Below are 17933 nucleotides of genomic sequence, written 5' to 3'. Positions count from 1 at the left end.
TTTCCCTCTCTGGTCAAATTAAATGAATAAATAAAGTTAAATAAAAAATAATTCTTAAAAATAATTTTTTAAAAAAGAAATTGTATGACCTCTCGTATCTATTTTCTCAGCTATAAAATGGAGATAATACAATTCTAAGGATTAAATGATGTAATCCATAGAATAGACTTATTTTAGCACATAGTAGCAGCTATCATTTTTATTCTTTATTGAAATAATCACTTTTCACACAATTTTACCATTTTCATAAAATAACTTTTACTTAAGAAACTTTTTATATATACTTTTTCAGACTTTCCTTATACTGGACTTGAGTAATCATCTTATTGAATAATTTGAATAAAATTTGAGATGACTTTGATTAAGTGATTTGTTTAAGGTCACAGAGGTTACTAGTTCTTTTAGTGAATAACTTTACTCTTCAGTCAGCAAACTTATTGGAAAATGGGAAACTAGAAATTAGAGCCATAGTAAAATTAGAGTCAAAAGTAACTTGACTTTGTTTTGATCATTTTAGATAGGATCATTATTTAAGTATAGTTATTCACAAGATAGATAAAAAATATCAGATATTAATTAAATTGCTCTTTTATTCAGGTGGAAACAAATGTTGTGTCAGGCTTTCATACTTAGTGACTTTGGATTTTGTAGATAAAAGCCTAGTGTTTCATTCTATAGTGATTAGTTCTCAGATGTTCCATAGCCCTTAGGATTTAGCAGACTCTGAGACTATTTAGGGGAGAGGAGGAAAGGCTCAGCAGACAAGACTCTGAGATTCTGTGTGTTTCATTTGCTTCTGATTCTGCAAAAGCAGAATTCTGATTCATTACAACAGTAGCAATAGTTTGAAAGTGACTTTTTTTTGTAAGAATCACACCATATTCAAGTGGATAGTTAAAAGATCTGAATAAACTATTGTCACAAGAAAAACATAAATACAACTGTGACAACAGTAATTAACTGAGAAAAGAAACCTCCACCATTTTTAGTGATAGACTGTTAGAGTTCAGGGGAAAGAATGATTTTCAGTTTTACTCAGGAAACCCTTATACTCACTATGACTTTCTTATACTGGACTTCAGTAATTGTCTTGTTAATGCTAGTGAAGAAGGTAGTGTTCAGTAAGTGAAGTTAAATTTAGAAGTACTGTTGTATGTTTCTCTACAGTAAGACATGGTCCTGGGAAAAAGAAATCTGGAGTCAACATTTAATTATTGTAGCAGAATTATTTATTAATTACAAATTTTTTTCTGAGGTGTGATTTTCTAAAAAAAAAAAAGACTGAATGTGAATGTATATTTATAGGGGGATGTTTTTCTTGCCTTAGGTAGTTGTAAGAATTAGTGGAGGTGATGCAAATAAAGCATTTTCTATAGGTCTTTTATAAAGTAAGTGTTCAGTAAATGCTGACTGTTAAAACCAGTACTTAGGGCAATGGTGTTATGAGAAATTCCGTAGAATGAGATTGGGAAGTCAAGAGAATTACATACAAAACCATAAATTTATTAGGATAGTGAAAAAGGGACTCTATTATTTATTACTGTGAAAAGAAACACTTGTGCAAATTTTAGCTTTTTTCTAATTTTAAGAAAAGCTTGTTTCCAGAATGCTTATTTCTTATAACCAAGAATTGTAGACTTTTAGATACAAAATGCTTTATATTTCTTGTTTGATAGATGAGGAAACTGAGACTTAGAGTTCAAGTGGCTTATTTGCCAAAGATCATAGCTTTTAGAGTTGGGTTCATATTCTAGCTCTGGGCTTCTTACTGTTTCTAAGACCGACTATCTTGAACAAGTTAATTGATCTCTATGTATGTTTATTATCTCATGTGTATAATAAGGAAGTAATACCAACTTTTTTGGACACCTGTGAGAATTAAATGGGTTGATATGTGAGGGATCTTTAGGAAGCTCATAAAAAAATGCATATTATGAAAAACTGCATGAATTTCAAAATATTTTTATACGAGAATAAATACATTCTTTAATTCCTTTTTTCCATGAACTTTTTGAATTCCTGTAGCATGTAATGTACTTGGGGCTTATATGCTCAATACATTTAACCTTGCACTGTCTCTTACCATCAGTCTTAATGAGAAGAGAGAATTGTTTAAAAGAAATTCACTGGGACCAGCAGTTAGCGTAATAGCTATGTCGCTGGACTCCCATGTAGTCGACCACGGTTAGCGTCCCGGACCTGGTGGCTTAAAACTCATGCCGGGCATGTGTGCGTGCGTGCCCAAGATCCCGAGAGGAGAATGGAGGAGAAGGGATTGCAGCGTGGCCATCCCCCTGGGATTGATTTCTTGCTTTCTGTCTCTCTGTCTCTCTCTATCTGGCGAGCGCACATGCCCTATAGGAAAAACCTCTCAAAAAAAAAAAAAAGAAAAGAAAAGAAAAAGAAATTCACTAACAGTCTCAATTTTTAAAAATCTTTCAGTTGACTTTCATGTTCTTTAAAAAGAAAGCCATGAAAAAATATCTATAAGATTGTCATAGTGGTAAGGGTTATAGGTGAGATGAGGAAGATTTGAGGGTACAGAATTATTTGAAAGCAGTTTTGTTTTCTGTATTCTTGTTTTGGAAGTTTCCTTTGGTGATGAATGATGATTTTGATGAGTGGAGATAAGACAGATAATTGTTTCAAGGTGGACTTTAAGAAGAAGGAGGTAAGGGAACCAGCGGTTGGTGTAATGGCTATGTCGCTGGATTCCCACGTAGTAGACTGCGGTTCGCGTCCCGGACCCGGTGACTTAGAACTCACGCCGGACGCGTGTGCATGTGTGCCCAAGATCCCGAGAGGAGAATGAAGGAGAAGGGATTGCGGCATGGCCATCCCCCCTGGGGGGTGATTTCTCGCTTTCTGTCTCTATGTCTCTCTCTGTCTGTCTGGCGAGCGCACGTGCCCTATAGGGAAAACCTCTCAAAAAAAAAAAGAAAAAAGAAAAGGAGGTAAGATAGTGCTATGAAATAGCATGGTGATTTCTTGCAAAATATACCAAGACTTATTTAAAAATTAATGTTGTTCTTTAAAGAGTAGACATTTGGGCCTTTATTTAACTGCTATTGCCATCATTTAACATAACTATGGACATGACTTTAAAATCCGTGACACATTCTTGAGATGGATTTAATTTTCTGAGGCAGCTGAACATTATTTGGAACCGAAATGAATCTATTTTAGGTAATAGAATATTTTGTAGAAAAAAGGTACAAATGTAAAATTATTGAATTAATTGTCTTTTAGGTCTTGTAAACTGACTCCCTAAAGGAGTTCCCCACATGCCTTGCATTCTTTTTTGAAATAAATAAACTGAGAAGTGTACCAAATAAGCAATGTGAAATTGCTCACAAAGTTTAGAAAGGCATGGGCTAAGTGTAGTGGCTGTAATCCCAGCTACTCTGGAGGCTGAAGCAGGAGAATTGAGAGTTTGAGGCCAGCCTGGGCTGCATTGCAAGACTGTCTCTCCAAAAAAGGTTAGAAAAGTAAGCAGTGATTGGACATCAATACTTACCTACTGACAAAAACTAACTCACACTTATGTCTATCTAGTTCATCCAGTTCAATTAGAAAATTTCTTTCTCCTCTATAATTAAAATTCTCATACCTATTTTAAGTAAATCCTATTAATTTCAAAGCTAGTAGGAATTTTAATGTTGATATAAATAATCTATAATAAATACTTATACAAATGTTGGTAATCTCATATTTTTATTACTTTTATTATTATTATTTAAGTTTTTTGCCATATTATGTGTGCACTCACTAGAAAGAGACACAGAGAGGGAAAGTGAGAAGTTACTCCTGAACCCCTCAGGATGATAGCCATGTTGCAATCCCTTCTCCCTTTGAGATTTTGTGCATGCAGGCACATGTGCCAGGTGTGATATTTTTAGCCCCTGGGTCTGGGACTCAAACTGTGGTTGGCCTTGTGGGAATCCAGCACCTTAATCACCATGCCACCTTTACAAATGTTCTTTTGTAAAGGCATTGTTAGAGTGTATATAATGTCTTAGAGTATATATTTTCTTGAATATTTTGAAATAACACTTTTTTTTTTCTTAAATTTTGTCTAGACAAAACATTGGTGAAAGTATTCTTTACCTGTGGGTGGAGAAAATAAGAGATGTCCTAATAAAGAAATCTCAGATGTCAGAACCAGGTAGGGTTGACAGATACTGTCAGTGTTCTTTTAACTTACAGTAATTACATTTTAATGTAAATACTCTAATTGGAATTTGACATGATTTATGGTTTATATGTGATAAAATGGTAACCTTCATCTGGAAAATTCATTTATTCATTTCTATGGTTACTGTTTTCTAGAAGGTTTAGCCTCTTTGGTTTCATATTATATTCTTAAAGAAATAGAATTTTCTGATAAAAGAACTTGATTCCCAAGTCTTTTCTTTGGCCACCATTAAGGCACTGTGAACTTCATGGTTGTTCATCATGAATTATTAACTATATAAATAAGATATTAGCTTCAAATGAGTCAACTGTTGATAGAAAAAAAAAGCTACGGAAAGTTCAGTGACCAATGTTAAGAAATTAACTTTGAAGAATTGATTTTTAAAAATTGAGATGTAGTTTATATGCCACAATTGCTTACTCTTCTCTTCTTTTATTGTAGAAGATACATGTGCTTGCCAGAGAGAGTGTGTAAAAAAGCACCCTCTCCAACAGAGTGTGGTCAAATCCAAGATCCAGCAGCTTGAAAAATCATGCCAGGCATGTGTGCCCAAAGTCCCAAGAAGAAAATGGAGGAGAAGGGATTGTGCTATGACTAGCTCCCCTTGGGGAGTGATTTCCCACTTTCCCTCTCTCCATCTTTCTTTGGCAAATGCATGTACCCTATGGCAAAAATAAAAATAAAAATAATTTTTTTTCTCTTGCTCACCTATGTTCATAATATAGTTTACCTATCCTTCAAATTTTTATTATTGATTTGAATTATTAGAAACTAAAATAATTTTTTTTATTTCCAGCTTATATATAATCATTGTTCTTCTTCGTAGAGTACAGTATGGCTTTTCAAAGCCTGTACACAGTGTCTAATCAAGGGTATACAATTTTTAGAATTTTGTTTGGATTTCTTTCTCTGTAATAATAAGGAAAAAATTCAAAAATTATTTTTGCAGACTTCATATTAAAATGGAAGGATTAATAATTCTGAAGAACTAGCAAGATTAAGTGCTAGTGATCAGGCTATCTCATGAGAATTTTTTTCTTCAGAGCCCCTACTTGACATCTTTCTTTTTTTTTTTTTCCCCCAATTTGCAAGAGTGCATGTGTACTCACTGAAAAGAGACAAAGAGAGAAGGAAAGTGAGAAAACACCTCCCATAGGGAATGGTCTGTCTCCTCTCCGTTTCTTTTATCTTTCAGGATTTTGGCACACATACCCACATGCCTGATATGTTTCTCAAGCAGCTGGGTATGGGATTCCAGTAGTGCAGTTGGCCGGCTGCCTTAACCACTCCTCCATGGGCTGAGCCCAGTACAAATTATTTGTTTATTTATTTATCTATTTATTTATTTTAGTATAGACATTTTAAATTTTTGTATCTTTGTATCTTTTATTCATTCTGACTCCCTTTTAACATCATACATAGCCATAGTATAATTATCAAGAATAGGAAGTTCACACTTCTTCAGTATTATTAACTAAACGAAGGAGCTTAGTCAATTTTTACCAGTTTTTCTATTCTGTCCTTTGTGCTGTTAAGGGAGCCTGTCTAGGATACTACATTGCATTTAATTGTTATTTCTCTTTACACTTCTCTAGTCTATAAAAAGTTCATTAGTTTTTCAATGACTTTTATAACCTTGTTACTTTTGAATAGTGCTACTCAGTTATTTTGTAGAGTGCCCCTTAGTTTTAGTTTGTCCAATGTTTTCTTACAATTGGAGCAAGATTCACTATTTTTGACAAGAACACCACAAAAATGATATGGTGTTCATTTTTAAAAAATAATTATTTAATTTTATTTATCATCATCATTTTTATTTTTAATTCACTACAGGGCATGTTAGCTCACCAGGGAGAGACACAGAGTGAGTGAGAAAGTGAGAAAAAAAGAAAGTGAGAAAGCAAACTGTCAGGTTCAGAACTCAAACCATGGTTTGCCATGTGGGAGTCCATTGCCTTAATCACCATGCCACCTGCTGGCGTCGATATTGTATTGTTCATAGTGCATTGTTTTAAGGAGTTCAATATTAATGTCTTTAATTTTTTTTAAATTCAAACAGGTGTGTGTATTTACAAAAAAGAGAGTGAGAGAACTCTGTAGTGTGTAATGGTCATACTATAATACTTTTTCCTTCATCCTGTCAGCATTCAGGGCATGTACACTTTAAATGTGAAGCTGATAAAGTTAGGACTTGAGGCCAGTCAATGATGTAGTATCTAGCTTCCCATGTGTTGGGCTTAATTGCTATACTACTGTGTCGGCGTCCGCCCCCACGCTTAGCGCTATTATGGAAGAAGCAGAAAAGATGAGACAAAAAGATAGAGTGGAAATGGACACAGGCAGCCTGAGCCTAGGTAGCCCAAGCAACCTGTGCCGCCCAGACAAACTGGACGTCTTTATTTATAGTACAAGGAGACATTACACATGTATGTTTCGTGACACTTCATGGATTAGTTGCCAGGTTACGGACAATAAGAAGCAGTTAACAAATCTATAAGGGATTAGTCATACCCGAGGCAAGGTGTATCCCTTGGTGGTAATCCCATCTAGAGCAAATCTCATCTTCCTTTCTAATGCAGAGAACTAGCTGTTAGGTATGGGGAAGGAGCTAAAGAACTTCTCCATAAGGAGTGCACCACCACACCCAGAGTAGGCTAAAGAACCTTTCAGATGCAGAGCAGGGATTGGACTTTACTAATTGGGGTCAAGATGTTTCTTGAAGTCCATCAGATGTGTCTGTTGGAATGCCCCTAGTAATTTCCACCCTTGCTCTGTCTGCAGCCAAGGTCAGGGAAAGACAAGTTACAAGGTTCTGCCAAACCCCAAAAGAGCATGTGGTGGTTGCTCAGCGCATGTCCCCACACTACTGGGCTGCCCTAGTGTGTCTTAGGAGTGATCCCTTGGTTAAGGTGGTTTGTATAATATGCCAACACTGTTAAGTTACTGTATTTGTTAAGGGTCTATAGAAAAGCAGAACTTATTGTGTGTGTGTATGTGTAGAGAAAGAGGGAAAAAAAGATGGGTGGATGGATGAATATAATTATTTTAATGAATTGGCTTACCAGGTTGTGGAGACTGGCAAGTCAAAAATCTTCAGGGTAGACTAGCAGGGTAGTGACCCAAGAAAGAATTGATATTGCAGGTTGAGTTCAAAGGTAGTCAACTGGAAAAATGCCGTTTTATCTGGGGAAGTCAGTCTTTTTCTATTAAGACCTTTAGCTGATTGGATGAGGCCCACCATGCTATAGAGGAGAATCAGCTCTACTCAAAGTCAACTGATTTAAATGTCAATCTCATCCCCAAAAATACCTTGGCAGAAACACCTAGAATAGTATTCAGCCAATTATCTGGGTACTGTGGCCTAGCCAAGTTGACATGTAGAACTAACCATCATAGTAACTATGATGGTTAGTTTCCCTTTATATTATATTGGGAAAAATAGTTTGAGGCTAAGTCAGTATCCTTTTCCTCCTTAAACTTTTACCCACTTATTTTAGTATTCATCAGTAGATCTTCTCAGCAGTATTTATTACTGTGATATTTGTCTAATGGTGATTTGACCTAATGGTCAAACTCCTTCAGTTTGGCTCCTGAGTTCTTTTATACGCCTCCATCTTTTTTGAGCATTTCATGCTTTCTGGAGCCACAGCATTCCAGGTTCATCTTATATTTTTCTTGCTCCAATCCTAGAATCAACCACTTCTCTTAGGAGCCCTGGTTCTTTCTGTTGATAAATGGTATTTAGAGACCAAGACCCAATGATTTTTTAACTACTTTTATCACTTCTTTCTTGATACTGGAAGTCCTAGCCAATGCAATCAGACAAGAGAATAAAATAAAAGGTATTTGAATAGCGACAGAAGATGTGAAATTATCTCTATTTGCAGATGACATGATTTTATATATATAGAAAACCAAAAAGAATCCTACAAAACAGAAACAAAAACTGGAAGTAGCAACCAGCAGTTAGCATAATGGCTATGTTGCTGGACTCCCATGTAGTAGACCGCAGTTTGAGTTTTGGACCCAGCGACTTAAATTCATGCCAGGCGCATGTGCATGCGTGCCCAAGATCCTGAGAGGAGAATGGAGGAGAAGGGATTGCGGCGTGGCCATCCCCCCCGGGGGGTGATTTCTTGCTTTCTGTCTCTGTCTCTCTCTCTCTTTCTGGTGAGCGCACGCACCCTATAGCAAATGCAAAACAAAAAACTGGAAGTAATAAATGAATACAGTAAAAGTGACAGGATACAAAAATCAACATACAAAAATCTATAGCACTTCTATACATTAACAATAAATGGACTGAGGTAGAATTGAAAGTAATTACATTTATAATAGGCACAAAAAATAATAGCTACCTAGGAATAAGCTTAATCAGAGAAGTTCCAAAACTTCTACAAGGAAAACTAAGAAAAACTAAAAAAGGACTAAAAAAAAAAAGAAATAAAAAAATGACACAAAAAGGTGGAAAACATCCCATATTTTTGTATTAGACAAATTAATATAATCAAAATGTCAATTCTACCCAAAATAATCTAAAATTTGATGCAATCCTGATCAAATTACCAGAGATATTCTTTACAGATTTAGGGAAAATAATCATAAAATTTGTCTGGAATCAGAAAGACCCTGTATCCCCAAGCAGTACTGCACAAAAAGAGTGGAGTAGGAGAGATCTCACTCCCTGACTCGAACATATTTCAGAGCTGTGATAATCACAACAGCATGGTACTGCTACAATAACAGGCATGTAGATCAATGGACCAGAATAGAGACTCCAGAAATAAACCCCAAACATGCAGCCTTTGATTTTTGACAAAGGATACAATACAATTCATTGAGTAAAATAAAATCTCTTTAGCAAATAGTGCTGGAAAAACTGGATATCCACCTACACAAAAATGAAGCTGGACCCCTATCTCTCACCATTAACAAAAGTCAATTCAAAATGGATCAAAGATATAAACGTAAGACCTCAAACTATAAAACTACTGGTGAAAAACACAGGGCAAACTCCTGGAGACATTGGTAGGCAAAAACGTGTGTGTGTGTGTGTGTGTGTGTGTGTGTGTTTGTGTGTGTGTTTTAGAGAGATATTTTTTGCTATAGGGCAAATGTGCTCTCCAGAAACAGAAAGTAAGAAATAAAACCCTGGTGGGGATGGCCACACTATAATCCTTTCTCCTAATACTCTCAGGATTTTGAGTATGCACACACACACACTTCTGGTGTGAGTTTTTTAAGCTGTCAGTTCTGGGTCTTGAACTGCAGTCAACTATGTGGGAATCCAGTTATGTAACCATTATACAATCTGCTAGTCCCTGGAATAGGCAAAGACTTCTTAAATAAAACACCCAAAGCAATAATCCAAAACATATGCAAGTGGTATTATATCAGGTTAAAAATCCTTCTACAGAGCAAAAGAAACAACAATTAGAGTGAAGACACAACCCTTGGAATGGAAGAATATATTTGCAAACTCTCCTTCAGGTAAGGGATGGATAAACAATATATACAAGGAACTCAAGCAACTTGCCCACAAAAAAAAAAAAAAAAAATTCAGTCCAATTAAAAAGATGGGCAACTGAGCTAAGCAGACCACTCTCCAAAGAAGATATACAAACAGACAAAAAGCATATGAAAAAATGCTCAACATCCTTTATCATAAGGGAGATGCAAATCAAAACCACAATGAGATGCCACTTAACCCATTAGAATAGCTAAGATTAAAAAGATAAAGAATGATAAGTGCTGGTGAGACTGTGGAGAAAAGGAAACCCTCCTATACTGTTCTTGGGAATGTAAAATAGTACAGCCACTGTGGAGAACAATATGGAGGTTCCTCAAAGACCTACAAATAGAACTAGTATATGATCCGACAGTTCTACTGTATATCTACCCTAAAGATAGTGGTGCACTCAGTTGAAAAAACACTTGCATATCCATTTTTATTAAAGCATTATTCATAATAACTAAGATACAGAACCAATCCAAATGTTCACAAACAGATGAATGAATTGAAAAAGTGTGGCACATACACACTATGGAATACTACTCAGCCCTTAAAAAAAAATTACTCTGGTATATGAGAAAAATGAATATGGAATATTTAATGCTAAGCAAAGCAAGCCAGATTATGAAAGAGAGACATTATATTTCCCCACTTAATAAATACCAAATGTCTGTACTTTATAGCAGAAAATGAAAGACTGAAGGTATAAAAACCATGAGAACAGAACAATTGTGGATACTAGAGACTGTGTGAGAGAAGGGTGGGAAATGAGAGAGAGGGAATCAGGGAGAAAGAAAGAAGCAGAACATTTAAGGGATACAAAATGGAAAAATATCTGTTGATGATAATATGTATGGTAATATCTTTGATTGAACCAATACACAGTATACTCAGGTGGAATAATTTACTTGGTATGCTCTAATGATACACTGTGATTGAATGTAAAAAAAAATAAGAAAAAAAAATTCTTACTTGATTCATAGATCAGTCCAACTGTCTTATATCCACATAGGTCCAGATGTAAAGAAGAAAACTAAAGGGGATGACGATGGATGTGAAGATCATCTCATTTTAGCATGTCAGCCAGAAAACCCGGTTAAAGCACTGGATTTTGGTATCAGTGAAAATCAAACAGGTATAATGTTACCTTTTTTTTTTTTTTTTTTTTTGTATCTGGAGACTGGCACTAGTATTATTTGTCCTTGGGATGGTATACAAATTTAGTAAACTCAGATGTTAGTAATGTTATTAATTTGCACAGAATTGAGATTGTTATTTTTTTCTCTACCTGTTGATCATTATCACAATAGTGAGGGAAAAAAAAATATATATGTTTGCTACTCCCTGAAGTATGGGAGAAATTGAAGCTAAGAAAGGCTGTTATTTTCAATTTACATCCTGTTTTTATATTTCTGCTTTGAAATACCAACAATCTCCTGATATTTCAGTGTTAAATTTGAGTCTATTCTCACAAATGTAAAAATAATGTTAAGTATAGCCACAGAAATAAAATTAGTACAATGCCTTCAAAGGTTTAGTTTTTGTTTAAGCAGATTTGTTCCATAATCAAGGAGTATTCAACTCGCAGATGGATTGATGTGATAAAATCAGTTATCTGTTCTGTAAAATGGTATATTCCATTTTAGTATTTAAGAATTTTAGGTGTTGTCAGTTTCCCTAAGTGTCTTACAGAAACATGATGGGCCAAAAGGAATATTCATTCTATTTGAAGGTAAAGAGTTTCCTTTGCCATTTTATAGTAGCTTTTAAACAGTATTTTGGAAATTTAGGTTTTTTGAATGGTGTGCCAAGATTTAATGGGAAGAGATAAGTAGGAAATAGAAGAGTCAGGGACAGGATCCAGAGCTCTTACTTTTGCTTCCACCGAAGTAGATCCTATCTTAATCATTTACATTTTTCTGAATTTGATATAGATTTATAGATTTAATATAACTTCTCATCTAAAGGAGGCAGGTAGCAGCAGCCAGAATTGTTAAGTTTTAGATAGAGTTAAGGGTAAGTTAGTGATTCTTAGACTTACTTAAATGGCAGATTAACTGGAAATCATATTCTTTTTTTTTTTTTTTTAATTTTTTTGGAGAGGTTTTTGCTATAGGGCACGTGCGCTCGCCAGACAGACAGAGAGAGACAGAGAGACAGAAAGCAGGAAATCACCCCCCCAGGGGGGATGGCCATGCCGCAATCCCTTCTCCTCCATTCTCCTCTTGGGATCTTGGGCATGCACGCACATGTACTCGGCGTGAGTTTAAGCCACTGGGTCTGGGACTCGAACCGTGGTCGACTACGTGGGAGTCCAGCCACATAGCCATTACACTAACTGCTGGTCCCGAGGAAATCATACTCTTTATAGAAAACCTGTTGGGTATATTATTGATATATTTAATTCCATAATGTGAAGTAGGAACAGTTTTATTATTTTATCACATGAATACATTATGTGATGGCAATATAATATAAAGTCTCTCAGTTTTCCCACTGAGAGGTTTATTAATAGTAGAATGGATAAATGAACTGTAATATATTAGCAGCAGTCGGTCTTGGATCTCAGGACCCTTTTACACTCTTCAAGTTAGTGATTGCATTAGATATTGTACCAAGATATTGTTACTGTTGCAGCATTCCAGGGTTTCATTGCAACCTACCTCTTCTACTTCATGACCTTAGCAGGTGAAAATCATTTATAAGTCAAGTATATTTATCTTACATATAATGTATTTAAACATTTTTACTTAAATTTATAATTTAAATTAATTAAAAAATATTTGTCAGAGATCGTGTATGCTAGTCAGAGAGAGAGAAAGGGAATACCCCACACAAGGAATGTCACATCACAGTCCCTTCTGCATTCCTTCATCCAGTTGGGATTTTGGGCACGTGTGGTGTTTTTTAAGCTAATGGGTCTGAAACTTGTACTGTGGAGCTGTCTTTGTGGTATCCAACTCCTGTAACCACTAAGCTATGGGCCAGCCCTGAATTTAATTTTGTTAGACAGCTATTAATCACCACTTAATCTGATTTCCCATGTAATTTACATTTTTTTTTTTTTAAGAGAGATTTTTGCTACAGGGTGCATGAGCTCACCAGAGAGACAGAAAGACAGAAAGTGAGAAATCACCCCACAGGGGGCATGGCCACACCACAATCCCTTCTCCTTATTCTCCTCTCAGGATCTTGGGCATGCATGCACACATGCCTGGCGTGAGATTTATGCCACCAGGTCCAGGACTCCCATGGTGTGGACTATGTGAGTCCGGTGATGTATCCACTATGCCACCTGCTGGTCTTTGGAATTTACATTTCTTTCCCAACTCCCTGCTACTGCTAATATTTCAGTATTTGGACATAAGACTATTTTTAAAAAATAAAGTGAATTAATTCTTTAAATTTATAGAAATAGAAGAATTACCTCCAATTGATCATGGTATTCCTATTACGGACCGAAGAAGTACTTTTCAGGCACACTTGGCTCCAGTGGTTTGTCCCAAACAGGTAAAATTACCATTAAAGTTAGTCTAATTCACTTTGATGTTTTACCAGAATAATTTAAGTAAATTATTTTGCAGTGATATCTATTTTTACTCGTGTTTGATTTTCTTTTTTGTAAGAGAAATTTTTGTTCTAGGTCATGTGTACTCACCAGAGAGAGACAGAAAGCAAGAAATCACCCCCTGGGGGGGATGGCCATGCAGCCATCCCTTCTCCATTTTCCTCTTGGGGTTTTGGACATGTATGCATATACACGTGTGTTAATTTTTTTTTTTTCTTCACATGTGTGAGTTTTAAGCCACTGGGTGCAGGACTTGAACCACAGTCAGCTGTGGGAGTCTAGCGATGTAACCATTACACCATCTGCTGATCCCTCTTGTGTTTAATTTTATATGAAATAAAAATTACTTGCTTATTTTCCTCTTCCCAAAGTACTGTGAATCATGGAAGGTTTTGTTTCCTATTCTCAGTGCTTTCAGAATTTTATCAACAATGATTAGGGCTTAACTCTCTAATGTATCTTTAACTAAGAAAAACCTTTACGTTAATTTGAAAAATTATGATACTTAATAGCTTGTTAAAAGGAATTATTTGTCCTATTGAGTGGCAGTACTGTAAAATTAAGTCCACTTTACTGTTGCCTAACAAAAGGGACCGAGGACAGACTGAGCCCAGTCATTCCTACTTAAATACGTTTTCCTTTTTGCTTCTTGATTCTAGGTGACCTTTTTCCCACCCAAGGATAGACATGGGAAAATTTTCAGCCAGAGACTAAATTACTTGGTCTTTGTCTTTCTCTCTTTTCATCAGAAACATCTGGTTCTTTGTTTCTATAAGCTATCCCAGCTTAAACTTCATTGATGTTTAAGGCAATTTCAATACCACCTATCAAGTTAAAAATAACAATAATAAAAGTCTTACTATTTACTACAGATTTTAAACACTAATGTCTTTACAACTTCTTTTTTTATGTTCCTGCTAAGGTTGCCAGATAAAACACAGGACACTTAGTTAATATTTGAATATCAGGTAAACATTATTGCATGGGATATACTTATATTAAAAAATTTGTTGTTTATCTGAAATTCAGATTAACTGGGTATCTTTTATTTTAATTTGCTCAATCTGGTTATTCTAGTCCTTGCATTTGTACATGCTGTCTCCTGTGAGTAGAATGTTTTTTTTCCTGCCCTGCTTCCCCTTTTCCCTTTTGATGTAGAACTGCCACTTATAAGATGTGGCTCATGTGACCTCTATGAACCTTTCTTAACTTCCAGAGAAAGTTTTGGTTTCATGACATTTGAAACATACTGTTATTGTATGCCTACCACATTGCAAGTATATGTTAGGTAAATTTCAGAGATAACTTCTAGAAATTCTTACATTTACATTCTTTTTTTAACACCACAGGGTGCATTCATATGAACAGAGAGAGCAATCCCTAAGGGTGCCTAGTCTCTCCCTAGTCCTTTTCTTCCAGTTCTCCATGCTGTTTGGATCCTGGGCCTGTGTGTGCATGCCTCTTTTGTTGTTTAAGCTGCCAGACTGGGACTTGAACCCTTGAGGGCTGTGTAGGAATCGTCTTCCTCTGTGCCCTCCTGTTATGCTACAGGGCCAACCCATGTTTACTTTTACAATTTTCTGCATGGGAAAAATTTTTAATATTATAGGAAGGGGTCTTAGATATAGCTAGCATCCAAATATTTATTGAAAATTAGTGTTCAACAATACTAGGTTTGTCATTTTTATACCAGTGGCCCTAGGATAAGGAGAAAACTTTGAAAATAGCTTTTTCAGAGTCTAGTATACCTTTAAATAATTATTTTTAATATGGCATTCATGTCAATATGTTTTAAGGTAGTTATTTATAAAGCAAATAGAAGCATATGTTATTTGTATGTTACTGTGTTTTTAAGGTGAAAATGGTTCTTGCCAAATTGTATGAGAATAAGAAAATAGCTAGTGCCACCCACAACATCTATGCCTACAGGTGAGTGATCATCCCTGTTTTTTCGAGTATGCAGCTTATAAATAATGAGGGGGAAATGATGTATGATTTCTAAAAATACGAATTTTTATGTTTTTTCTATTTTAATATTAATAGATGTAGAATCACTGGAAACTGCAAAAAAGAAAACAAATTGGACTGAAAAGTCAGACATTTTCTGCCATTAAATGTAACTGATAATATTTTGATATATTTCCTGCCTTTTCTATGCAAAGTTTACTATTTTTCAGTGCTTCACATTTATATCATTCATAGCCTATTTATTTCTTAATTAATTAGGAGAGGTTTTTGCTATAGGGCACATTTTCTTGCCAGAAAGACAGAGAGACAGAGACAGAAAGTGAGAAATCACCCCCCAGGGGAGATGACCATTCTGCAATCCCTTCTCCTCCATTGTCCTCTTGGGATCTTGGGGGCACGCATGCACATGTGCCTGGCGTGAGTTTAAGCCACTGGGTCTGGGACTCGAACTGTAGTTGACCACAAGGGAGTCCAACAACATAGCCATTACACCAACTGCTGGTCCCAATTTATTTATTTTTGAAATTTGTCACAGGTTCTTTGTGCTCACCAGAGAGATATATAGAAAGAAAGAGAGGGAGAGGAGGATTGGGAAAACATTCTTCTCCTCCATTTTCCTCTTGGGATTTTGGGCATGCACGCATATGTGCCCTGTAGTTTTCAAGCTGCCTGGCCTGGGACTTGAACCACACAGTTTGCCATGTGAGATCCAGCCATCTTAACTGACACACTACTGGCTGGCCCTTAATAAAATATTATGAAAATACTATTAAAATACTACTTTTTAAAATTTTATTTTTTTGTACCACAATTTTCTTAAACCATTTTCTATTTGTTATAGTTTTCATATTTTTCACTATTATATAGAATATTCCACTGAGCATTTTTACATACTTCTTATAGATTATTTTCTCAGAGAAAGCTCTGGTTGCTTCAGATGTTTCCTAAGTAAAATGGTGTATAACTAAAAGAAAGAACAAATTTTTAGAAGTAGAATTATCAAAAAGAGTGAACATTTTTTCTTTTTTTGGAGAGTTTTTTGCTATAGGGTGCGTGCACTTGCCAGAAATACAGAGAGAAACAGAAATAGAAAGCAAGAAATCACCCCCCCCGGGGGGGGTTGCCGCAATCCCTTCTCCTCCATTCTCCTCTCGGGATCTTGAGCATCCACGCACATGCACCCTCCGTGAGTTTAAGCCACCCGGTCCTGGACTCAGACCACGGTCGACTACATGGGAGTTCTGCGACATAGCCGTTACACTAAATGCTGGTCCCAAAAAGAGTGAACAGTTTTGAAACTTGCTTTATACTGCCAAATTTTTTCTGAAGGTGTTTAAAGTCACTTTATGTTCTTGTCAACATTTAAAGAAGAGTACTATTTTTACTATGTGCCTTTAAGTTTTCAGTACTAGGGTTTTGTTTTGTTTTTAACTTTATTTGTTCCATAAGTGAGAGAGAGAGAGAGAGAGAGAGTGGGAGAGAGACTGAGATAGCACTCTCAACAGGATCTTGATACCACAGTCTCCTCTTGCCTTTGGCCAGCTCAGGGATCATGGACAAGCACATGCTCAGCATGTTCAGGGAGGCTCTGGACTTGAACCAGAAGCCTGTCCTTGTGAGATTGCCTAACAGAGTATCATGTTATACCACTACGCCAGCTGAATATAAAGGTTTTATACAAATCTTTGCTGATCTATAAGGTCATACTTTTAAAAACATGCAAATTAGGGACCAGCAGTTGGCGTAATGCTGTCACTGGACTCTCATGTACTCTACTGCAGTTCGAGTCTTGGACCCAGTGGCTTAAACTCACACAGGGCGCGTGTGCGTGCATGCCCTAGATCGCGAGAGGAGAATGGAGGAGAAGGGATTGCCATTCCCCGGGGGTATGATTTCTCCTTTTCTGTCTCTGTTTCTCTCTGTCTTTCTGGCAAGTGCACGTGCCCTTATCAAAAACCTCTCCCCCCCCCAAAAAAAGTGCAAATTGGGACCAGCAGTTAGCGTAATGGCTATGTCGCTGGACTCCCATGTAGTCAACTGCAATTTGAATCCCGGACCCGGTGGCTTAAACTCATGCCGGGCGCATGTGCATGCGTGCCCAAGATCCCGAGAGGAGAATGGAGGAGAAGGGGTTGCGGTGTGGCCATCCTCCCCGGGGGCTGATTTCTCACTTTCTGTCTCTCTCTGTCTCTGTCTCTGTCTGGCGAGTGCACGTGCCCTATAGCAAAAACCTCCCCCCAAAAATTTAAAAAATGCAAATTAGTTAAACATTAAAGAACATAGTTTAGGCCTCAAATCAGAATATAGACATAGAGACTTGGTGCAAATTTACAATGAAATTGAGACTCTGTGTAAGTTAGATACTCTCTGAAATACAGATAAAACAAATTTATAATTTAGGATAGGCAAGCTTACAATATTCCTAAGTTAGTGTCTCTTTTAGTGCCAAAGTGTACAGAAGACCATTTCTGGCCCAGGCACAGTTGTGCAGGCGGTAGGGCACTGCTCTCCAGTGCTGGAGCCACATGGAAAACCATGGTTTAGATCATGGTTGGCCTGAAACACACTGGATACCTGTGATCCTAGCAAGTGGGAGAGGTGGAGGCATACTGAGACCAAGTCATTGGAGCCTGTTTTTTTCTCTCTCATGGAAGAGATGAAATAAAAATAAACTTTGAAAGCAAAAACAA

The 17933-nt window shown here is 36.4% G+C and overlaps 1 protein-coding gene across 3 annotated transcripts in view; it reads left to right on the top strand.

Annotated features, from left to right (window-relative positions):
- The window catches only part of IMPACT (impact RWD domain protein), a 33952-nt gene that overhangs the window by 7704 nt on the left and 8315 nt on the right, over positions 1-17933 (top strand). For all 3 annotated transcript variants that reach the window (XM_027766360.1, XM_006163669.3, XM_006163668.3), the window contains exons 5-8: positions 4080-4165; positions 10720-10842; positions 13120-13217; positions 15131-15204. In XM_027766360.1, the coding sequence (XP_027622161.1) occupies positions 4080-4165; positions 10720-10842; positions 13120-13217; positions 15131-15204 (381 nt within the window). The remainder of the gene's footprint in view (positions 1-4079; positions 4166-10719; positions 10843-13119; positions 13218-15130; positions 15205-17933) is intronic.

Source organism: Tupaia chinensis, unplaced genomic scaffold, assembly GCF_000334495.1.
Source record: "Tupaia chinensis unplaced genomic scaffold, TupChi_1.0 Scaffold142717_1, whole genome shotgun sequence".
NCBI classification, from domain to species: Eukaryota; Metazoa; Chordata; class Mammalia; order Scandentia; family Tupaiidae; genus Tupaia; species Tupaia belangeri.
The sequence above is the reverse complement of the archived record's forward strand: the minus strand, read 5'-3'. Positions and strand labels throughout refer to the sequence as shown.